The sequence below is a fragment of the Xenopus laevis genome, chromosome 3S, assembly GCF_017654675.1.
Source record: "Xenopus laevis strain J_2021 chromosome 3S, Xenopus_laevis_v10.1, whole genome shotgun sequence".
In the NCBI taxonomy this organism is placed as follows: domain Eukaryota; kingdom Metazoa; phylum Chordata; class Amphibia; order Anura; family Pipidae; genus Xenopus; species Xenopus laevis.
The window spans coordinates 51787835-51813906 of NC_054376.1; the positions used below are offsets into that span (position 1 = coordinate 51787835).

Sequence of the window (26072 nt, forward strand, 5' to 3'; positions counted from 1 at the left end):
GCCCCATCTAGAATATGCCGTACAGTTTTGGTCTCCATCACTCAAACAGGACATTATTGTATTAGAGAGGGTACAGAGAAGGGCAACTAAGCTGGTAAAAGGTATTGAAAATCTTAGCTATGAGGAAAGACTGGCCAAATTGGGGATGTTCACGCTGGAGAAGAGGCGCTTAAGGGGTGATATGATGACTATGTATAAATATATAAGGGGATCATATAACAATCTCTCTAATGCTTTATTTACCAGTAGGTCTTTCCAGCTGACACGAGGTCACCCATTCCGATTAGAAGAAAACAGGTTCCGCCTAAATATTCGGAAGGGGTTTTTTACAGTGAGAGCTGTGAAGATGTGGAATTCTCTCCCTGAATCAGTTGTACAGGCTGATACATTAGATAGCTTTAAGAAGGGGTTGGATGGCTTTTTAGCAAGTAAGGGAATACAGGGTTATGTGAAATAGCTCATAGTCCAAGTTGATCCAGGGACTAGTCCGATTGCCATTTTGGAGTCAGGAAGGAATTTTTCCCCCTCTAAGGCAAATTGGAGAGGCTTCAGATGGGTTTTTTGCCTTCCTCTGGATCAACTGGCAGATAGGTAGTTAATAAACAAAAAAAAAAAAAAAAAGGTTGAACTCGATGGACATGTGTCTTTTTTCAACCTTACTTACTATGTTACTATGTTACTATGTGTGTGGCGTGTGCCGACACCTTTTGTCCGGCGGAGATCGTCGTTTGGTCGATCAGTCAGGGTTGATTTTGACCAGACCAATCCCGCCGGAGCCCATTGCGCATCGTAATCGGATCATTCGGCCATACGACCGAACAATCAGATTACCCCCGATATAGCCATGCTCGTTAATGGCATATCAGGGAAAGATCTGCTCGTTTGGCTATGTTGCCAAACGAGCGGATCTTTGCGTCTATGGCCACCTTAAGGGCTCTTACACATGAGCGTTTTTGCCTGCGCTCCCCTGCGTTCCGTTTTTCGGTGTTCAGCCGCAGGGGAGCGCAGGAATAGACGCAAGTCATTATTTCAAATGGGGCTGTACTCACTCAGGCGCGTGTAGGGACCGAACGCAGGAAAAATGTACCTGGTACAGCCCCATTTGAAATAATGACTTGCGTCTATTCCTGCGCTCCCCTGCGGCTGAACGCCAAAAAACGGAACGCAGGTCAAAACGCCAGTGAGTAAGAGCCCTTAGTCTACTAGAAAATCATATAAACATTAAATAAACAAATAGGCTAGTTTTTCCTCCAAATAAGGATTAATTATATCTTCATTGGGATCAAGTACAATCTACTGTTTTATTATTACAGAGGAAAAGGAAACACATTTTAAAAATTTGGATTATTTGATTATATTATGATTATATTATTATTTGAGTCTATGGGAGATGGCCTTTCCGTAATTGGGATCTTTCTGGATAGCGGGTTTCCGGATAACGGATCCCATACCTGTATGTGAGATCTGGAAACTCATCATCCAGAAAGCTCTGAAAAAAACAATCTCCCTATTTTAATCAAATTCATGGAGAAATGGGGATTGGCGCATGGGAAGTTTAAAAAACTATTGCATCTCCTGCGCATCCCCAGTGTTTCTGAACCAATATGCATGTGGTTGGGCAGCATGCCGTCCTAGGCCCGGGCCTTGGTGGCCTTTCCACAAATCCGGGCCTGGTGCTCAGGGTTGTATTTTACTCTATTTTTTTCATCATAGTTTTCATGCCGCATTTCCTTGTGCTTGACATTCTTGCAGAAATCAATAGAATAGAGGGTTGCATTTTAAACTGACAAAAATGCACTTAGCTGTATTTTTTATTAGCATATAAACATATATGCATTTTTTTTTGTGCAACGTGCCTTTATAAACACATACAAAAATACCCATGTGCAACAGCCTAAAGTCTCTAACACTCACTCACTCACTCACACAAACTAAAACAAAGGCATACTGTAACATGTTCATAACATATTGTAACTTATTCATAACATATTCTCTCTTACAGAAAAGCTCCCATGTAACAAGTTGTAGGCCACAGCAGCCTGGCAGAGGGAGCTGCAGTTTTGTCAGGAGAGGGGTTGTGATTGGTCACATGGCTTTTGCAGGAAAGCCTCGAAGCGCGCTGATTGGCTGCAGCCTATTCTCTCTGCCTGAAGCGCTTAGAAGCCAAGAGATGCTGAGTGTGTGCGCTCAATAGGCAGCGGAGCTCAGCTGGAGAGAGGAGACGGGGGCTGTGTTTCTAGGGACACGCCGGAGCCATGGATACGGATTCGGGGGACCTCAGTGAAGGGGAGCTTTCTCCAGGTAACAGCTCTGATTCACAATCACGTGTATTTGTCCCAGACTGATCTCGGTCTGAGTTTAATGAGGAGGCGGGGGGCAACTTCTTCAACTTCATTTAACTAATGAGACGTAATTCCCGTATTACTTGCACCGTATACTAATCATTTGCACGACAACCTGTTACCCCCCCCCCCGGCTGGAGCACGACAAGAGCTGCGAATCCTCAACAGGTTGATGATTAGTCAGACTTACTTACATTGCACTGGAAGAGCGAGTATAAGGAAACGGTTGAGTAGTTTTAGCAGACAGAAGCAGCCTTCATTACTTGTCTCATCATGTACACATGGCTGCCTATTGTGTTTGCTGTTTGTGCTCATTAGGACATACACTGTACTTTGCCTTGGCTTCATAACTAGAAGCAGCAGTGTCTGGTTGATGGAGGGTTAATGTTCTGTTTAGAATGTTACTGCAGAAGAGTCTCACTAATCAGGGAATACAGTTACTGGAGGGGTTAATGTTGCTGTGCTGGAGAAATCAGACTGGATGTCTGGGTCTGGGCTGCAAGTTAAGGGTAACTGGAGTGAAGCAAACTAATCAGGCTGTATAGTATAATTGTCTAGTATAAATAGCAAGTGCAGCCAACTTAGGGCTCTACAATTGAGGGTTATTTATAGTATATATGTATGGGACCTGTTATCCAGAATGCACTAGACCAGATGACAGATCTTTCCATACTTTTGGATACTTTGGATCTTTATACCGTTAAGTCTGCTAGAAAATTCTCTAAACATTAAATAAACCCAATAGGATGGTTTTTGCTTCCAATAAGGATTAACTATATCTTAATTGGAATCAAGCACAAGGTACTGTTTTATTATTACGGAGAAAAAGGAAATCATTTTAAAATATTTGAATTATTTGGATAAAATCAGGTCTATGGAAGAAGCCCTTTCCGTAAATTGGTGTTTTCTGGATAATGGGTTTCCAGTTAACGGATCCCATACCTGTACCCGAAAACTTTCTGGTCCCTCACCTGACACTGCTGGGTTATAGATTACTTTAAAGTCTTTTGTATTTTGAAATGAGACATCAAAGTAGTTTATAATATGGCAACTGGAAGCTGATACATCTGGAGTGTGTGTGCTTGGCAGAATATAGTGCCTTATTAGCACGTTACATTTTATTGTCTGGAGGCTCTGTGTTTTATTGGGACATCCTCCTGCAGAATTTTAAAGAGCCGTTTTGAAGTGGTAAATCCCTTATATCCCTATAGTACAGTAGGCTTTTACAGTTGAAACGCATACTTTACTGCAATATCAGTTTTCTGAGTGGTTTCATTGCATTTCTCTGTTTCCTCTTATAGTTGTAGTTTCTCAGAAACATTACAAATATGTATGTATATTAGTATGTGTATAGTGCTCCTTGAGGGCAGCTGTACAGCGGAACAATAAATTAGTAAAACAAACGGGGTCATTACAATAAGTACAAAAAAGTATAAAAACAATATACATAATTATAAAGTATAGTTACAATACATATTGTCAAGGAGACAAAAGGATGGAGGTCCCTGCCCTGTAGAGCTTACCGTCTAAATGTTCAAATATAGCCTGAGCCCTCCTCTGCCCAAATTATTCATGATTCCTAGGATGACAGTTTCCCACTGGCAATTTGCCAAGCCTGTGGCAAGTAGCAATGTTGTTTTTGTCTGCTCTGATTTCTCAACAGGAGTTATTCCTGGCTAGCTAGTAGCTGTGTTCTACCGGACTTATTTTGAACAAGGAATGCCCACAGCAAAGTTATATTGTCAGAATCGATCACATAACTGCAAATCGGAAAGCAAGCCTCTTACCTAAGGTTTAGCCCTATTGAATAAATTAGGCAGTATACAAGTGAAGCTCTGGCAGTTGTTTAGGAAATGTTGCCTCGCCAAGATATCAATGGTGTGACCCCCCACCTAACTGTAATGGCACCTGTGGGAATTCACAAAAGTGGAGTAAAGCGAAATAAGGTAGATTAACTCTGACGTGTGTGTTTATTTTGTGATTTAAACTAGTGTGTCATAGTTGGGATTTGTTGCTACACTTTTTTCAGTTGTGCTACTAATGTCACTTTCAGAAAAAACGGCATTAAAGAATTAGTTTACCTTTAAGTTCACTTTTAGTAAGTTATATACAGTCTTATTCTTAGCAATTTTTTATATATATATATATATATATATATATATAAAAAATTGTATGTATAAAATGTTTAAATGTTTGCCTCTTTCTTCTGCTTCTTATGGGATCAACTGACCACAGCAGCCAAAAAAACAATCGATTTGTGAGGCTACAATTTTAGTTATTTATCTTTCTAATTAGCCTTCCTACATATTCCAGTCATTCAATCAAACCATTGGTTGCTAGGGTGCATTGAACCCTAGCAACCAGATTGCTGCTAAAATTGCAGACTGGAAAGCTGCAGAACAAAAAGCTAATAATTAAAAAACTACAATATATGAAAATGAAAGCCAGTTGCAAATTGTTTTAGAATATCACCGTCTACATTATACTTACATTTCATCTAAAGGTGAACTACTTCAGGTCTATATGGTTCATTTATAGAACATTCATGTTCATTCAGTTCAATGTGAACCCCCTGGTAGGTTCAGCTGTGGGTGGTAGACAATCTTCGGGATATCCCCATCATGGGAGAAAGGTACTATAATTTTTTTTTTTTTTACTATATATTGAACAATAATTTATTTGTTTTTTTACTTTTACTTTTTTTACTACCTTCAAATGTTTTACTTCGTGCTTGGAAAATGAATTATGTCATTGCAACATGAGGATAACTGATCCCAGCAAACTTGAAATTTTTTTTTGAACAGTACAAAATAAGTAATTAAGGCCTATCTAGACTATGATTTCATGCCTGTCTTCCCTTGCATGGCACCTTACTGAAATAACACCTAGCATGGGCACTAACCAATGGTATATGTAGAAAAATTTAGGGAGATTCCAGAACATTTGGTATTATAGTGTTTGCTGTACAACCCTTCTCGTTTGGCACCAACCTTAATGAGCTCTGTTTTGTTTGTTATGCTGCTCTAGACATCTGAGCTCTTTGGGGCAAATTTACAAAAGCCAAGCAACTAACGCTAGCGCAGATTCGCCAGCGTGACGTCATTTAGTTACTTCGCCGATTTACTAACGGGTGCTGCTGTAAATTCGCTATCAAAGTGGACCTACTCTAGCACTACTTCGCTCCCTTACACCAGGCGAAGTTGCGCTATGGCGGAGGGACGTAACTACGATAATTCACTAACTTGCGCATTTTACTGAATGTTACCTCTTGCGCCAGACTTGCCTTCGCCACCTCAGACCAGGTGAAGTGCAATAGAGTAGATAGGGATTGCTTCAAATAAATCCCCCAAAAAACTTTAACTTGGCGCCGTATGCAAATTAGGCATCGCTAGTGTATCTTCGCTTTGCTTGACGAATTAACGCTAGCGCAACTTCGCTACCGTTCACCTCCCTAAGCGCAACTTCGCATTTTAGTGAATTTGCGTAGCGCTGGCGAAACTACACCTGGTGAAGTGCGTCGAAGCTGGCGCAACTTTGAATCTTAGTGAATTTGCAACAGTGTTGCTTACAGGATCACAAAGGGAACATGTCTGAAATACTATGTTATCTACTGTAGATGACCGAACATCAAATTACTAAGGGTAGTCCTGCTAGGTATATGGGTTTTGTGTGTTTGTTCATGTGGCCCTGAGACTGAATTTGCACCTCAGATATATATATATGGTTGACATGCCTGTAACCTTAAAGTGATGCTGACACTTACATGTTTCTTTTCAAAATATTAATCTATGTTATGTTGATCGTTTTTGTAAGTAATTGCCACTTGAAGTTCCTAAACCTGACTGTTTTGCCAACCTGACTGTCCCATCTTAAGCTGTCAGAGTTTGTAATCCTAACGGACTCCTGCTACACCAATATTGCAGCCCCCTCATAGAGGAACAGGGTAGTAAGAAAAGTAATGTAAAAGCATCAGGCAAATACTTTTATGGCAAAATTATAAATAGCATTCAAAGAAAATGTTATGTTAGATAATAAAAAAGGTTATTTTCTGCTGTCAGTATCACTTTGAGACACCAGGTATGGAAGACTTTCTCTTAAACAGTTGAAGTTTATTGCTGTGATTCCTTCATAAGGTAGACAGAGGCACAAACTTTTCTCCTCACCTCTCCCTAACAAAGACTGCTTTCCATTCCTCTATCACTGCCATCATGGCCACCCGATTTCCTTTTCCTGTTTTCTTTTATTCACTTATCATCACCAACAACTTTCACAGTTCAATTTAGGAAGCACTGCCACCTAGTGGCCAAACTAATATATATACATTAACTATTTAGCAATTCACATTTTGCTCCTTACATGATGCAAGAGCCGTAATCTCTGCTTCTTAGATGTTTGGGGAACACATTGTTTTTTTGCATGTCTCTTTCTTTTGGCAACAGTAAATATGAAGATGACTCGGTATTTTATTTCATCCACAGTTATTAATAGTTCTACACAAATGAATAAATGTGTTTATCTTTATCTGCTCTGCGCTGCCTAACAAATCTGTTGTCACCCAATGTGGGTGACAACAGATTTGTTAGGCAGCGCAGAGCAGTTTTTCAGGCATGTAAGTGGTAATGGCTTAGTCTAGAACAGAACAGGGTCGTACGTCCACCTAGTGACCCAAAGTTATCAGATCAGTGCTAATGCTCACTGTTCATTCACTATTGTGGCTACATTGCACTAATAACCAATTGTCATACGAGTCAGTGGATCTAATATCCAGGAATTTAGCACATGTGGGTCCAGCTCATGACGTTGATGTGTCCTAAATGATTTAATAAAATATTTGTTACATATTCCTCTTCCCTGCATTTTCATAATGTAATTTTGATGCATGTTTACTTTTATTAGCTGTGCTGCTCGTCAGACATTTCATTAGTTGCTTCCCCTTTTTAAAGTTCTACTCAGATACCATGTAAATCCTCTAAATTATATTTATCAATCAATATTTTATTGATCGGCTGCAGACAGAACGGTCAAACATTTTCTCATTTATCCATCAACATGACTGGTCTAATATTGGTTATGTGCTTGTTCTGTTGTTGTCCACAGGACAGAAGAATGAGTTGCCCCTGGGCACTACGTAAATCTGCTGATGCCTTATCCACATGATGGCACACTATATTTTTGCTATGAATGCTATCCAAATAAATCATAATATGATGTGAAGAAACACCCTCCCAAGGGCCCATGGAAACAGCAGGAGGAGTAATGGGCCAGGCTGTCCTAGCCACATCTGTGCATTTTCAGCCATCTTTATATCAATTTTGCCAGTTTTATTAGTTAGTCTCCTAGTGTATAAGACTCAGAAGCAAAGAAAACTTTAGAGAATAATACTGATATTGGGAAGCTTTATTTGTAAAAGGGGCAAAACTATAGTGGAAGCTGCAGGGGGGCTCAGGTGGTAAATGGGGGCTCCACTAGGCCATAAGTAATGAGCACTTTTAACACTTTAACATAAATTGATAAAGAAGGACAACCTCTGGATATGTAGGGGCTCTAAAAATAACTTGCTGTGGGGCCCAGTAACATCTAGTTACGCCACTGATGTGTAACAAGGCAGCAGGTGCTTAACCCATTAGATTCTGAGCAGGCAAGCAAAAGGAATACTGGGGTTCTGCCTGTTAAATTGTTTCCGGTAATTAAGATGATGAGAGGGCAAATTGACAAATCTAACCTGGTATAGCAGCAAAACAGGAACAATAGAGAAGTGGTACGAACAGCACCAGGGAACAAAGTATACAATAAAATGTCAGTGTATATGGGACCCCTTTTAAAAGGCACATTAGCAATTTCTAAGAAACATTGGGCTAAATTCATCTTAAAAGGAAAAATGCATTTATTTTAGATTTCCCAACAGACCTTAATTGATGTTTTTTTGGGTTTTTTTTAAAGATAATCCATGAAAGAGTTGAATCTGGCACAATATACTGTGTCTGAGCTACTCCAGCAAAAGCCACTGTAAGAAGCACAATTTATTGATATATGGGGCTTTGCCTAGACGTAGCTACATTTTAGGCAGGGATATGCTATCTGTGCCACCCCAGGTGTCGCTAAACCTCCCATCTTCATCAACCCTGTGAATTATTTGAAAATAAATAATATGTCCACTTGGCATCTTGGCTGCAACTGACAGATCCAGTGTATTAAATCCACAGTTCTAGGAATGCGGACACTTGCTGTTTTCCTGATGATATTACCTTTTTGTTTCATTTTCAAGGGAAATATGTTCTGTTCTGCACCTGACTTATTGCTTATATGTGCAGTTTTTTTCCCTATTCGTTGTGACATGAGTGCATCATGAGTGCTTTGTATCTTGCAAACTACGGCGGATAGGCTCAGGGTGGAAAGAGGCTGGTTTAATAATATGCCTGTTCTAGCAACTTGTGCAGAAGCTTGTCTGGAAGATATGGCTGAGGGGTTAGGGATTGCCCTATATTCACATTTTCCATGTCTTGTCTTTTCTGAAGCTGGGTATATTCTAAATTGTGTTCCAGACAGACTGCCACAGGCTAGAAACTCTGTGGCCTTATATGATGGACATGTATAGCTTGTGTAGAAGTGTATTCATTGGCTTGGCACTGCTTAATATGTCGGCATTATATAATAGTAATAATAATGTATATAATAATAATATAAACCTATGTCACAAGTTCTATCAAGAGACCACTAATCCCCATTCTCTACAATAAACTCGTCTGTGTGTCCCATTCATATCAGTAATATTTACTCTATTCCAATACAAAATAACAGAGGATAAATCAAGCCTGTGATATTTTCTGCATGCCACATAGCAACTTAAATATAACATTAAATATGCACTTGGAAAGTAATTTGGTACAGCATGTATCTGCCTGGATAGAAGAATCACAAATCCTGTTATAAGATGAAATGGGTTTGTGATTATGCTTAGCAGAAATGCCATATATTGGATTTGTGATGTATACGAGAATGGACACTAATTTGCACAGGGCCAGGCACATGGCATATAGTGCCAGTAATGTAGTGATGGCATTCATCTTTTATTAGGCAATAAATATGATGCATACAGAACTAGGTCAGTAAAGTATGAAACCTTCCATGATTAGGGGTGTGACTGGTACAGCAAACACGTCAGGCACAAAAAGTCTTGTAATATGTATATGAATCAAATCCCTTAATCCGCATTGATAGTGACACATTATATACAGATCCAGTACAGTAAGATACAGTACATTTTGCATAAAAATGTGAGGAATTAAAGCCTTTTTTTTTAACACAATCACTTCATTTCAGGGGTTCAAAAGTAATTGGACAAATTAATTAAAAAAACAGAAAATAAATGTTCATTCCTAATATTTGGTTGAAAACCCTTTGCTGGCAATGACAGCCTGAAGTCTTGAACTCATGGACATCAACAGATTCTGGGTTTCCTCCTTTTTAATGCTCTGCCAGGCCTTTACTGCAGCGGTTTTCTATTATTTTTGAGCCCCTGAAATGAAGTGATTGTGTTTAAAAAAGGCTTTAGTTCCTCATATATTTATGCAATCTTTTTGTTCAACCCACTGAATTAAAGCTGAAAGTCTGCAGTTCAACTGCATCTGAGTTGTTGTATCCAATTTGTGTTATTCCTTTACACAAAGTGAAGAAAAGGGAATAGTAGGCTGTTCCAAAAAATAGCAGTGTCTGCATTCTTCTTTACACACACAAAGATTTACTTTATAAACTGAAAAATGTTTCAAGATTTTGCTTTCCTTTGAATCACTGAATCTAACACAGATATGTTGGTATTAAACCCTGCATTCTACCAAAGTCCTTTATTTATAGCAGTATTTGCTGCTATTATATAGATTATAGGAGGCTACTTGTTCTATCTGAAACCAAGATATAATATATAGTTGTGTTCAGAATAATAGCAGTGTATTTAAAAAAGTGAAAGCTCAAATTCCTTATAATAGCTTTTATTTTACTACAAGCAAATGCATTGGGAACACTGCCAAATGAAACATGACGAAAATTTTATAAAATTTGTGTTATTCCTTTACAAAAAGTGATGAAAAGGGAATATTAGGCTGTTCCAAAAAATAGCAGTGTCTGTATTCTTCTTTACAAACTCAAAATTCACTGTGTAAACTGAAAAATGTTTCAAGATGTTGCTTTCCTTTGAATTGCTGAACTAATATTTAGTTGTATAAGTGTGTTTCTGAGAACTGCTGCACATCTGTCCACCAAATTCTGTCACCTGTTACATTACACTGTTCTGCATTTCTTGGTTTTGCCTCAGAAACTGCATTTTTGATGTCACCCCACACGTTGTCTATTGGATTAAGGTCCTGGGATTGGGCTGGCCACTCCACTTCAATCTTGTTGGTCTGTAACCAAGATGTTGTTTATTTACTGGTGTGTTTGGGGTCGTTGTCTTGTTGAAACATCCATTTTCTTTTTGGCATAAGGCAACATGACTTCTTCAAGTATATAGATGTATTGAAACTGATCCATGATCCCTGGTATGTGATAAATAGGCTCAACACCACAGTATGAGAAACATCTCCATATCATGATGCTTGTGCCACCAGGCTTCACTGTCTTCACACTGTACTGTGACTTGAATTCAGGGTTTGGGGGTCGTCTGACAAACTGTCTGCAGCCCCTAGACCCAAAAAGAAAAATCTTGCTTTGATCAGTCCATAAAGTGTTGCACCATTTCTGTTTAGGTCAGTCAATGTGTACAAAAAAATATAAGAGATGTAAAAATATTATCATGTTGGATACCAGTCTATTGATGGATGAATCTAACCCATTTTGCATCAGATGCATGCAATAGATCTAGTCCAAATCTTCTTTATCAGTAAATAAACAAATGGCTTAAAAGTTAGTTCAAAGGGGTCTTCCTTGTGATACATCCACTGTCAAGGGCTGTCGAAGAAAGAGACAGGTTTTTCACTAAGAGAGCAGTGTTAGGGTCATGGTATTTAAAACATCCTGGTTTTCATAGCAGCCGATATTGAAAGGTATGAAAATACATTGCATGTGAGGTGTTCTGTTACTAACTGAATGCTTTTTTTCTACAGTCCTCTTCTACTCCCCCTAGAGCTTGTGATGTACAGGGCACTGTGTCATAGATGGGCCGCTGTTTTGTCAATATATACACATACAGGGATCGTAACTGTTGCAGGGTTTCCCTTGGTTAAATAAAGAATGTACCTTATCTGCAGAACTATTGTTCTCCCTGTCTCCCATAAACTCAACCATTGTCTCCCAAGCCAGATTTTCTTGACCGGCAACAGTGGCATGACTAGATCAAGGGGAATAGATAATAGTACAGGCCAAGGGTAACAACATTAAACAAATTCCCTTAAGCTTTACATAGGACATAACGATGCAGTTAATATCTATGACCACTTAGGTTTAAAACTAGTACACCTATATAAAATGGCCCTTGACCTTTACAAATGGAATGGTTTGCAGAGGATATACTGTATATGCATATCATTGCACTTTTTTTTTTTGCAGTGAACTCTTGTGTAGACCAGGTTGTCTTGGCATTAATGAAATCAGTAATCCTGCTGATTCAATATTTACAAGCCACAATCAAAATATAGATTATTTATCCCTCGGAGTATGTGACAAGCAATTACTATTCTTTGGCATATATTCACACTTGTAACAAAGGAATTAAGCATAACTTAAACCAATTAGTTTACTGTAAAGAAACATCAAGGGAAGCAAAATAATAATACACAGGAGGTTGACTGGTTAGAAATTAATCTGTTTATTGTTAGTACAAATGTAAAATAGACCTTTTAATGGACCAGAAATTATTTAAATGGCCTCTGTACTCCAAATAGACTTGTCCATCAAATACCTATGCTAGGACAGATTTATGTAAAAGGCTGGAAGAAACCCCAGGAATATTCCCGGGCTGCAAAAAGTGCATACTTCAGCAATTGCGCTTATGGCTTTGTTACAACATATATTGGGATTATAAACGCATTGCTGTATGTGGGAGATGCCATGAATCTAGTGACCAGCCTGCATTGAAAAATAATATGTACCCATTGGTGCAACCAGGTTAAGGGAAACCTGGAACTGCTGGTAGGTACCCACTGATAAGTCCTGGGTTCCCAGTTGCACCTAATTCTTTGTATAGGAGGAAACACCTTTCTGAATAGTGTTAGTAGTGCCATAGGGAAAATAAAGATATATTAGATTCAGAATGATATTATAGTGCATTGGAATTGGCACATTTGGGATTTTGCTGCACAAATAGGAATCAAAGTACCATGTTTGCAACCCCCTTGTGTGTAAATAGCCATTCTAAATCCTACTTTCCCTTTAATATATATTACAAAAATACATGGCAGGTCAGTATTGGATTAATGGAATCAGTCTGAGAACAGATGCAGCCTCTCAGATGATAAACATTTACGTAACTACGTAACCCCAGAGGTTACAGTTGTAACTGCTGTGTTTTGGTCATTATAATGAATAGGGATACTGTGTGTGACACAAGGTAGGTGGCCTAATGTAACATAAAAAGAATAATTGTTTATTATAATTTGTCAGATATCTTTTAATAACAGTTCAAATTAATTGTCCATTTGTGGTAGACAATACATTATCTTTATGTGAGCAGCCAATTTGTCCATTTTATTTTACTGTCAAACACAGTAAACTCATTTATCTAGGCATGTTCCTGTGAATGCATTTTCCCTGCTTGCCATGATCATCTGCCTGGCTCCAGAATATGTCTCCAGGACCCCACTTCATCTGCAGTGCACTTTTTACTGCATCTGGTCTGGCATTTTGGCAGGGATGTCTGGTGTTAAAAGTAAACACTAATTTTTATACAAATGTTTCCTATAGCATATCATTTTGTGCCAGATCTTACATCCAACAACACTGTAGCAAAAAATGGAATACATAGTAACATAGTTGATCCCCCCCCCCCTGCTGCCACTTGGCAAAAAAGGCTTTTTTTTACCTATGAATCACACTGAATTATAGAAAAAAAAGTTGGGGAGCAACACAACATAAAAAAGTTCCTGGGGTCTGTCCAATAAGGGCTGTGGTTGATTATTTTGGAGCCCCCTATCGACTGGCCAACTACAGGAGTCTCTGTTGGCAGTAGACATGGTCTTTATACCTCCACAACTTGCCTCCAAGTTAGAAATTTAAAAATGAGCAACTGCTTTCATGTCATTGGGAGCAACATGTTGCTTGAAGCCTCTGGTTGTGGATCATTGAACTAATGCATCAGTCAGAACAACAGTGCCTGAAAGAGAATTCCACAAATTCTAACCCATTAAGGATGTTAGAGTTTTGTATATTTCCTTATCCAAAATGCATAACTGTACATTTATTAACATTAAATCTCATCTGCCACTTAACTGTCCAGTTTACCAGTTTGTCTAGATCCCCTTGTAAAGATGCTATGTCCTAAATAAAATATATTCACCTGCATAGTTTTGTGTCACTGGCAAACACAGATACATTGCTTACAATGCTCCCACAAGTAATTTATTAATAAATTACATAAAAGCGGACCCAATACAAAACTCAGTCCGTGGCACTAAGAACCCTACTGTACCAAGCAGAGTATGTTGACATGCACCCTTTGTTCACAATCCTTTTGCCAGTTTTCAAAACATGTACAAACGTCATTACTAATATAACATGTATCTGCTGTAACCCACTTCCCAACTTCCAACTTAACACATAAAAATTGTCATAACATATAGTCATGCTGATTATTAGTAATAATACCATTCTCCAGAACATAATCTTAATGTCCCTTAACAAACTTTCATATATCTTGCCCAGAAAAAAATTCAGACTTACAGGCCTGTAATTGCCAGGCTGAGATAACCTGTTTTTAAATATTGGAGTTTTTCCAGCTTTCCTCCATCCCATTGATACCAAACCAGATGAAAGCAAGAAAATCAGAAAAGTGGCATTATACTGTATTCCGCCAGACCCTTAATCACAAGGATCTTACATAAACATTTAAGCACCAACTCATGCATCAGTATGACCATATGTTTGAGCTAAACCATGAGTACTTTTACAGAGTAAACTTGGATTTCTCAATTGCACGCATTCAGGAAAAGAACTGATTAAGCAAATTTGCTTTTTCACCATCCCACGTACTGTAACCCCAACTTTTAATGGATCAACACTCACAACCTTCATTTTTTTACTATTAGTCTTTTCTTGCAACCCTTGTTTTAGTACTGATAAGTCTTAAAAGAAACATTTGACCTCTCTGACTTGCATTTCATAAATTAAAGCATTTATTACCTACTCAATCAATGCTGTTAACTTCTTTACATCTAAATTAATCCACATTGGGTTGTCCTTTTAATTTCTTCCTTAAGGGAGAGCATTGAGGACAGTAATAGTTTGATATAATTTTGGATGACAGACGTTTCTCATCTGTGGAACGGGGTGGGGGGGGGGTTCAGCTAAAAACAATCTCTGTCTAAATAATAGTTGTACTTGGACATATACAATTCGTTCTCGGTTGTTAGAGATAACAACATCAAATATGACATTTATAAAGTTACCTTTAATTGTGCTAGCAATATTATTTCCTCAATCAAAGTCTGGAAGATTAAAAGCCCTAATTAATATGATTTACCCACAAGTTTCCGAAATTTTAAGTTGCAACAACAGCAGCTGAGCATCTCTACTTATGTGAGGGAGTCTGTAGCTGTACTTAAATCATTAATGTGCCTTTCAACTTAAAATCTGTGAAAACTTCAATTCCTAAGGCTTCAGCCCTGTAATTCTTCTTCTTCAGCCCTGTAATTCTTCTTCTTGTCATACCCCTATTCATCTTTTCATCCCCATTTCCCGTTAATATACAGAGATTGTCATATAACTCATCTTTCACAAAACTTACTACTCCACCCTATCTCCATGCATTGTTGAAAAGCTTATGGAACCTACTAATCATCCTTTTCCTAAAACAGCTGGACTATCAACATTGAGGTGCGGCCCTTCCCAGGCAAAAAGCCTGTAACTGTTGAATTTAACTCCCTTAGTTGACCAGCTCTAATACTATCAGTCACTAACCTGACCTCTATAAAAACTGATGCCACAATAAAACCTTGCTTCTGTTCATACTTGTATTGTAAGTGCAGCATTGATGTGCATGCATGTATCAGTATCCTATGTACACAGCACATTTGCTTCTGCTGCAAGCATTTTTTATTGTTTTATGCCACATCTAGTATAGGAAGAATGTCTTTTCTACAGAGCTGGAACCATCTGAGCATAATATTGGTGAAATAAACATGTTAAAATATTGGCACTCTTCGTTAAAAAGGCAGTGAAAGGGTGTTCAAGCACTTTTTAAAATCCGTACAAACCAACATTCACCAGCCTTTGTTGTTAGGGAATAAACTGTACCACTGCTGCCAGGACAAAAAAGTAAAGAAATGGCTTTTGATTTGAGCTTTAGAATGAAAGGAGAGATCCTGTGGTTTGGAAGGATGATTGTGTGAAAATGATATGTCTGTAAGAGGACAAAAGCAAAGTCCCCAAATATACCGAGATGAAAAATAACATCTTTTATTTTTCTTCATTTCAACATTGGCTTTGGGAGGAAAGCTAGAAAAGCGAAAGTCCTTAAACTGGGGGGGGGGGACTTAGCTGCTGTAATGCAAATCTGGCCTAAATTGGTCTTTAGAGTTCAGTGAGGTGGATGACTTTCATTGGTCTGTTTGTAATATAATAAGAGCCTCTTATGAGAGTGGGGAAAAAAGAAGCTTTCTGTAAAAAAATAAATTATGCTATATTGTTCTAATTTTATGGTGAGTAATGACACAGGTTGGATAGTGAGATGCAGTTTGTCACAGTAATTATGGGGAGAGGAGTAGGCGTTGTAATTTAGAGAGAGAAATTGAGAGTGGGCCTTTGGAAGCCTTTGCATATTAATAAAAGAAATTCCTTTTGTGCCTATTTATTCAATTTTTATTCCATGTAGAAATGCTTCTTTGTTTTAATAATTGAATTTCTAATGTAACCCTAATGTAACCCTATCTTGGTTAAAACAGACCTTTCCAGGTAGCAAACAGTAGAACATGAGTCACATTGGTTTCTCTTTCCCAGATGGGCCCTCACTAAGTGATGGAGGAGGTGAGGGAGTTGTGAAACTAAACCTCTCTTGCTGTTATGTAAAAACAAAGATATAGAGCACAAGAGGTTCTTGCCAACAAATTAACAGAACAGCTTTATTGTCCAAGACAATCCGCAGGGCTATACAAACAGATCCAAATAAGGTAGTGTTAAAATAAGAATGAGCCAGAAACAAAGACACCCTTTGGAGATGGCCTTGTATGTTTAAAGGGTCACCTGTTGGAGGTCTAGCAATAGTGGTCTGGATCCCCTGCAGCATAAATGGACCAGGGAGTAAATATAGCCTGAATCCCTTGTCAATCCTTGTTGGAGCACATGCTGCTCTTTCTAGCTTTTCTTAACTATCTTACATTCCTAGAATGTACTATAAGAGTTGCTAAGCCCTGTAACAGACTAAACCTCATTCCCAGCTTTCACTAGAGGGGTTGTCCCTCTAGGACAGCAATCCCCCAAACAATGCTTTTAGACTGCCAGTCCACATAGGGCTACCAAATAGCCCCAGGAACTTTTTTCTTGCTTGTGTTGCTCCCCAACTATTTTCCCAATTAAATGTGGCTCATGGGTAAAAAGGTTGGGGACTCCTACTCTAGTGCATAACTTTTAATTGTGTCTTATTGATCCCTGGCTCCCCAGACACATCCACCTGGTTCAACATATCAAAAAGGTAGAACCACCCCTTTTTTTTTTTACCACCCCTTTTTTAACACTATAATACAGTGTGACATGACAGAAATTGGTCACTATCTCTAATAATGTAGGTATGTAAATTAGAGATGTTAGATACTTCTAAGAGATCTTAAATTCGTCTGCCTGGTAACTGAGGAATAGAGAGCGTAGGTGATTTTAAGATAAAAGGATTGTTAACCATATGGGTCTTTACAGTGACTGAATATTCCGTATTATATGTAGAACTGTCAACCTTTTTGTATTTTTCTATATGGTTCCTACATTTATTTATCTGGTGTGGGCAAAGCAAAGAGTGTGAGTTGTGTGTGTAATCTGGGCATAACAAAAACAATGCCTGAAATACAGGCTTAGTCAGTTAATATCTCTGTTTCATGTTATCAGTCATATAGCAGCTGTTCTAGCCCGGAGGGTCCCAGGCTGTTCTACTCTGAAAAACGCACCTAAGGGTAATATTCCAGTGTGCACTACTTTGTCATCTTCTTTCCTATAGAGAGAGAGCGCGAGTGATTGTGTGAGAGAGAGAGCATGAGTGAGAATGAGTGTTAGTGATGGGAGACCAGGGACACAATGTAAAATCTGGTAACTCCCTATATATATATATATATATATTTATATATATATATATATATATATATATATATATATATATATGTATATATATATATATGTATATATATATATATATGTATATATATATATATATATGTATATATATATATATATGTATATATGTATATATATATATATGTATATATATATATATGTATATATATATATATGTATATATATATATATGTATATATATATATATGTATATATATATATATGTATATATGTATATATGTATATATATATATGTATATATGTATATATATATATGTATATATATATACATACACACCTGTAGCTTCCGTTTCCTTTTCTGCCCTATTAAACTCAAGACAACACCATAACAAAGACCACAGGTTAAAATAAAAGGAAACACAACTGAAGCACAATTACTTTTAGTCCTGTTAAACAAGGGGTTAAACTGTGTTTAAAGATGAAATGGACCCTGCTGGTCAATTGCATACTTCCCAATATTTCAGTAATTCAGTGTACTGCACCTCAATTCCCCATGGCACATTTCCCCTTAAGCCACACCCACTTTGGGATGGCTGATTTCTTGGCTCTTCTCCTCTATTGGAGGTCTATGATTTTTGATGATCATTTAAGATCACCCAGAATAAATGCTGAACTGTAACCACCAAAAAAAAAATGATAAATTATTGTTGCCCTGTACTGGTAAAATGTGTGTGTTCACTTCAGATAGACTACTATAGTTAATATAAACAAGCTTCTGTGTAGCCATGGGGGCAGCCATTCAATCTGGGGAGAAAAGGCTCAGGATACATAGTAGATTGCTGAAACATTCTCATTATATTATACAGTACTTAACTGCTATGTAACCTTGTGCAAAATCCTTGTGCCTGGCTGAATCTAATCCTAATTTGCATATGTGGGCAGGGCGGTATTTCCCGTGACTTTTCATCACAAAACAAGGAAGTAAACCAATTTTTTCCACGTTTTCCTTTCCCGCCCCTAATATGCATATGCAAATTAGGATTCGATTCAGTTCGGTATGCACCGAATCTTCCACAAGGTATTAGGGGATTCGGCCAAATCCAAAATAGTGAATTCGGTGAATCCCTAATGCCTACATAGCAGCTTGTTAACATAAACTATAGCACTCTTTCTGAAGCAGACACATAATTTTTACCAGTGCAGGACAACAGTACATCACATTTCCATTACTTTAAAAACACTCTCCTTTTTTGGTGTTACTGTTCCTTTAAACATAAACACCAAAACTATACCTCTCAACTATCCTGCTTTTCGCAGCCAGTCCTGAGTTACGTTGTATAGCCCACTGTCTCATATTATTCTTCAAATGTCCAAATTGCTCTGTTCTTTCCCTGTGATGAAGACTGCACCCCATATTTTCTGCACCGCTTTGGTCTGTTATTGCTTTTAGTTATATATCAAATTGTTGAGGTACTGGTGTTACTACTGGTAAAGCAATAAATCCAGCAGCACTCCGATATGTGATTCAATTATTTATTCATGCCATTAGCAAAGTGACGTTTCGGGCTATTCCAGCTCTTTATCTGGTACTGGTGTTACTACTGGTAACTACTGTGCACTATGGCTTTCTGGGTAGATTCGTAGTAGGGGAATACAAAAGATGAGGGCCAAGATGTAGCATGGATAAACACCGAGTCTGTCATGACACAGGTACAATAGAAAGACTGAAAATGTGTACGCGTAGCAAGCCAATTAAATGAATACTTTGAGGGCTTCAGCTGAACAGCCGTAGCTCATGCCATGTCAGCAAGCTTGTTAAAATGCCCGTTATAATCTTGTTACAAATATCCTACTTTACAAAGAGAAAAGCTTGTTAGGTCCTCTTTAAAACTGTAGAAAATCCAAAGCTGGCTGGCTATTTAGCCATTCTTCTGATAAATTTGTTATGGTTGCATAGAAATCAGTGTTATCTGCCGCATGCATTTAAATCAAAAGGGAAACTGGCATCAAATGAAAACTTTGTCCCGGAAAACAACATGTAATGTCTGATAAAGTGAAAACATCTTGGCCAAAACATTTTGATATTGAAAGGGTTATCATGACCATAGTGCTTATGTTTCCGTTTCTTTCTCCAACAAAGCAGCATTTCTGTTATGCTTTGGTCTATAGCAGAGTTTTCAGCGCAATGACACTTCCCTGTGCTTCCCATAAAACAACATATGAGGTCTGCTGTCTATTACTGGCAGACACTGACATTGACATAATTCAAGGAATTCAAGGAAGTGGCATTGACATGTGAGCACTGCCCAGAAAAGAAGAAGCCAACATTTCTCAGCCACCTATCAAAGCAGTGTTTGCCATAGGCAGATTGTTTCTTATTGTTTATTGTCCACTGGTGCTTTAAATCCAATATCGTAGGTCAGATTTTATCTGATCCTCCATGCAACACCACACCATGCCACGCAACGGCACAAGATTGTGTAGGATGCTGCAAAATCTGATCCCCCTAAGCTAGAATGTAAAGTTGGATCAGATAAAGTCAGATGGAATCTTTCGTTCATGCTTTTACATCTGACAGCCAGTGTACTGTATTTTAATGAGAAAAAATGTCAGACACCATCTGTTTTTATCCAGTAGGAAGAAGACCGAGCATGCAGCATTCATATCAGACAGTTGTGTTGGATGGAAAATTTTACATGTAGTTTACACATCAGATTCTATTTTATTTTGACTCGTGCTACTACATTTGACTTGTCGGATGCATTTTGTCGATCCAACAACCATCCGACAAAACCGCTCGTGGCGTTTAGCAAAAAGACTGTGGGACATGCAGTATTTTGATCAGCGTTGCTTGAGTGTGAATGTGCCATTGGGAACTCTCTTCTATTAGTGCAGGTTAGTGATGTCACAGAAGAAAGCTAAAGACTGACTCAGGCACACTCTAGCCACCAGGAATGACCATACATGGGAGAATGTACTGCCCAATGGTGTGAAATTTATAACTTAAAAGGCCACTAACACCAATGTGTTTTGTCCAAGTAGAGAAGGGGGGATGGTGGTCAGTACAAATTATTCTCACAATTTATCTCCAATTCCTTAATGGTTGCTCTGTGCTGCAACTGCCACATGTGATCCAAATATAAATGAAGGAAAAAGAACTCAAGCAGAGATTACTGCAAACAAAATTTTATTCCAAGTAGTGGCAAACTCAACATGTTTCGGGTACAATACCCTTTATCAAGTGAATACAGGACCGTTAATAAGTGCACCCATTTAAGGCTCATATGAACTTTAACCTATATCCCTTAATGCAGCCTGGTACTTGGTTAACAATTTGACCTCATGATGGCTTGTTTTGCATAGCATGTTCGGTTATTGATATCTGGGATAGGCATTGATGTGCAGTTTCCCATCATGAAGAAGGCCAGGCTGTTGGTATGCAGTGGCCTATCTAAAGTGATATCTTTAGTTCCTTAAAGAAATTGGACACGTTGTCTCTTTGTTTTAGGAATTGGACGTTCTGTGTTTTCCTCTAAACAATTGGACACTTAATTTCACAACTACCTTGGATGAATATGGATAAAGATTGAACACTTGCCTGTGATTTTTTTTATTCCAACCCACTTTTTTTTAAATCTTGTATGTAACATTTTTCAACCTTCTTTATTGATGTTTAATATCACTGTTTGAACAGGGGTTTTAGGAATCGATGTGTTAATATATTACACTGTTTTTTGCTATGGATAGGCTGCAAGAGAACTTGTATACACACTAATGCATTTATAAATGTAAGGAGTCTATTCCCCTATAAATGGATTACCCAGACTGCATTAAGGGATATAGGTTAAAGTTCATATGAGCCTTAAATGGGTGCACTTGTTAATGGTCCTATATTCACTTGATAATGGGTATTGTACCCGAAACATGTTGTGTTTGCCACTACTCGGAATAAAAGTTTGTTTGCAGTAATATATTTTTTTCCCTTCATTTATATTTGAACCAATTTTTGTTGGTTTTGTTACCTTGGCAGTGGTAGGTCATGCTGCCCATGGTAGCCCTCCAGAATATTCTGATTTTAGACCCTGGCCTGTTCCTGGACAATGCACTTTACACTGCCTGCCTTGATTCATTGCTTGAATCTGTACCCTGAGACCTTTACCTGTTTTGTAGGTACCCGTGGTACCTTGAGCATCTACCAATGTACCTTGAGCCTTGCATGTATCAGGACCTTCCTTCTTAACTTTTCTTGCCTGCCCATTCCTCAATATAGTTTGTTGCCTACCTCTTTGTATCCCAGTTTAGCTTCCTCCTTGGTCCTTACTAAATTATTTAAAATCCAATGACCCCTGGAGGTAGAACCAGGCCCCTGTTCCTGACATTTCACCAATCAAAATTCCAATATTAACCCCATCGAACATCAGGTTCACTTGATTGGGTAGAGCCAAAAGTTGCTCAGTACCAATTCCTGGTGCTCAAAAATGCATTACTTGCCCTACAAGCAGTGTCCCAAAGCTGAACAAAAGGCACCTCTTTATTAGACCTAGAGATGGGGCCAGAAATATCCCGAATTGCTCTCCATTATCTCTCTGAACACAAACTTGAACAAGGGCACTCATTTTATTTTCCAAGATCACTAAATTGCATGAGAACCATTGCCATAAGAGGTCTAAACACAATCCCCTTGCCTAAATTTGAAGTTTAGATACAGAGGGGATGACATTAATAAATGTAATTATGGAGGGGCCAAAATGGGTATTCTGGATAATGTGTCGCACAGCAGACTTTTGTCCCCATATTATTGATATTGACTGCTGTACTGAACCGTGATGGGCAGGTAACTATATTAGGTAATATTGTTCTGTAGTCTCCCAAAGCTATTACTATGTAGTACATACTAGCTTTATTTTATGTCCTTTTTTCTCAAATAGAATATCTAAACAAATTCAAATCATAAAAAAGTCATTATGAGATGTACACCTGCCAACACACACAAGGTTAACATTACAACTCATCTCTTTAGGCATGATGTATCTGCCATGAAAATCACACTATACAGCCCCCATTGTACCCTTACAAACATGTACAATAATAGATCATTAAATGAAATGCATAATGATAACAGATGGAAGGCAGCAGTAGGAGGACACGTTCTCAGGAAATTATTTCTCTGGCAGAGTCTCCATCTAATAATACAGTTTTTCCAGACCCCAAAACATGAAAAAAAAATCCTTTTGTTGTGTAAAGAATCAGATAGGCATTACATTCTCTTCTTTCCCAGAATAGAGATGGCGTGAAGGATGTTTTCAAAGTCCTGAATTTTTCATTTGAGGCAGAGTTCCTAAATATGTGTATGTATACACACAATTGCTTGCGCACACATGCACACTGTCATTGCTAAATACCAACTGTCTATTCAAGGCTTAAGTGGGAGTACATTAAAGATGTGGGACCACATTAAAAGTAAACCCTGCCTCCACTTTTATTATCATACTTGGGTATGTGTATAAAAGTATCTATGGAACAGAAATGCACATGAAGGACCACATGTCCAGGGATACACTAGATACCTGATCTTCTTATGGGTCAGCATCAGGCTAAAGTGATCCTGGCACTGCAGGGTGGAGGGGTTTGTAGTCAAACAGTAAACACAAGGGCAACCAAGAGAAAAATTCAGAACACTATAATATATATAATAAAAGCAGACAGGGCATGAAGAGTAGGTTAGCTAATGTAGACTATTTTATCTGGTATTTTTTTTTTAATTTTGTACTGTATAAACCTGCAATGCAGTAATATTTGGATGCTGACACTACCCAACAGTAATTGACTTGAATGGCTGTTGTTGAGTAGCTCTAGACAATAGTTCAGCTATAAGCATTTGTCTCTATGCGGAGATCCATTACGTAACTAGTATAAATATAGACTGAATATTGCTTTATTCTACAGTGATCCCACCAGGGCAGTACAAATATTCATTGTTTTCCTACTGCATTAATTTTGTTCTTTTGCATGTGTATGTAGCTTCAAACCTTGCACAGTGCTTAGCATTGCTCACTCACCTTGCTGGAGTCTTGGTTCTGCTCTGGGCAGGGAACAACCTGTGTAATGTTTGTATGCTCCCCCCTGGTTTTGTGAGAGAAAAGGGCCACAGCTGCCCTCCCCAAACATATATAGGTATAGGATCTGTTATCCGGAAAGCTCAGAATTACGGAAAGGCCATCTCCCATAGACTCCATTTTATCCAAATAATCCATACTTTAAACAAGATTCTGAGGTTATGCAAGGTTAGCAGCATCCACAAAATGGCTCCTGCCTGCTTGCTATAATTATGAATTCCCAGATTGAAGGAAACCAGATTCAAATAATGTATATTGTGTAATTAAAGTTCATTTTGCTTGACTAATATGATAAAATAGGATTTTGAATATTTTTTTGGGGTGAGTGGCCCCCTTTAAGGTATGGGGATCCAAATTGCGGAAAGATCCGTTATCCAGAGTCACGGGCATAACCGGTCCGATGTACTAGATAAATTTACTTTGGATGCAACTATTAGTAGAGCGTGTGTATTTGTGATACACATTATTGTGTCATTATTATATTAAGTAGGAGCAAGGACTGATGGGAATGATCTTTTGTTATACAGACTAGAGTTGATAGGCCTATCTAGAGGATCTCCCCAGTCTTGGATAGTTTCCATCAATTCATTTTATATTTGGCGCAAAAAATGTTCTTTAGTACACATTTTGAAAGAACTATGCTTGCACATAAAATTCTTTGAGCGCACCATAATTTGTTGTCTATGCTTGCTTCAAAACTTGTATGGGAATGCATGCATGCACAGCTTAGAGGGAACATTGAGCTCATCCTTTTTTCTATTGTGAGTCTATATCAAAACCTATACAATTTAGCATCAATACTTAATTACTGTATATATGAGGCCGGCAGATCTCTAGCAGGCCTATGAGACCCTATCCATTACTGCTTCAGACTACAGCAGAAGAGGTTATTTTGATCAGACTATCACCAAACCTTCGTCCATGATGTTCTGAAAAGATCTCCAGGCTGTTCTGTACAGTTGTATACAAAGTGTAGATCTGGGTTGGACAGGACGTATGTGACACTAATTCCCACAGACATTCCCTTGGAGATATGATTATGTACTGCCACAGTGTGTAATGCTCCAAGCACAGCAATGGAGAGCCACCTGATGCCTCAACATTCTTACACTTCATAATGTATCTCTTTATAGCCTGAAGTGTCAATATAATTTTTTCCCCAGTGTCACATTGTAAGCACAGATGGATGAATATCATTAATATGGTGAATGAATATTTCCAAGTTCCAGTATTTTTATGAAAACATTTTTCAAGTGAAATTCTTGCAGATTTATAACAATCTCTCCAACTGCTGCTGAACTAGAACTTCCCAAATTTTCTGGGACTATTTTCTAATGACCACTTTAAATGCAGCACATTATTATTTCAAAACAAGCAACACTATTCCCTTTTTTATGTTTAATGAATGGGAACCTTCCTATAACATTAGTTAGCTGGACCATATCTATGAACCACAATAAAAGTGCATCATCTTATAGTCGATGTTGCTGTTAGAAACACAGTAATGTGCCAAATCTCCTTCCCCACTAGCAAAACATGACAAGAGGCTGGAGAAATGCCCAAAGGTAGGGGTCAACAAATGAACAACTATCTTAAGATATTACAATTTTACTAAATATTTGCATTATACATAAATTTCACCTTTACTAAGAACAGTTTATGACCAGAGGATAGTTATTGCCTCAGCGCAGTTACCTACAGAAACCCTTCAGCTGTTGATCAGTCTATTACAGGTAGAATTATGAATTATAAAGGTGGTCGTACTATGGCCAATTTTAAACAGCATCCAACCAATTGTCTGTCAGGCTAATCTGATTGATTCCATACAACTGGTCATAAATGGCGGGGCCACATTTTAGCCCAAACAATTGTAATGGCAGGAAGTGAAGAGGAGCTGCAGCCTTTATCCATCCACACTTGCTGATATGATACATCAAAACATTATATTTTCACCCATGCCTAATCAATCTCCATTTAACAATAACAATTATCTTTGGTAAATGGATATTGGTCAGGATTGTCCTACCGGTATACAGGTATGGAACCCGTTATCCAGAATTCCTAATTAATTTGTTAAATTGTTTATCTCTATGGGTTCCTTTGCTCATGTAGCTGTTAGAGAGGAAAATGTTTGTGTTTATGTTTTATCCACATTTACAGCCAGTTGTGTAATTTTTTCTTTTCATGTTCTCTTTTT

General features: G+C 38.1%; 1 protein-coding gene across 2 annotated transcripts in view; it reads left to right on the top strand.

Moving 5' to 3' along the window:
- Positions 1–2079: 2079 nt before the first annotated feature.
- tnfaip8l3.S (TNF alpha induced protein 8 like 3 S homeolog) overlaps positions 2080–26072 on the top strand; it is a 33687-nt gene continuing 9694 nt past the window's right edge. The window contains exon 1 of one of the 2 annotated variants that reach the window (XM_041588298.1): positions 2080–2301. In XM_041588298.1, the coding sequence (XP_041444232.1) occupies positions 2256–2301 (46 nt within the window). In that variant the 5' untranslated portion in view covers positions 2080–2255. Of the gene's footprint in view, positions 2302–2351; positions 2511–26072 lie in introns of those variants that run through there. The other variant, XM_041588299.1, reaches the window with a different exon arrangement.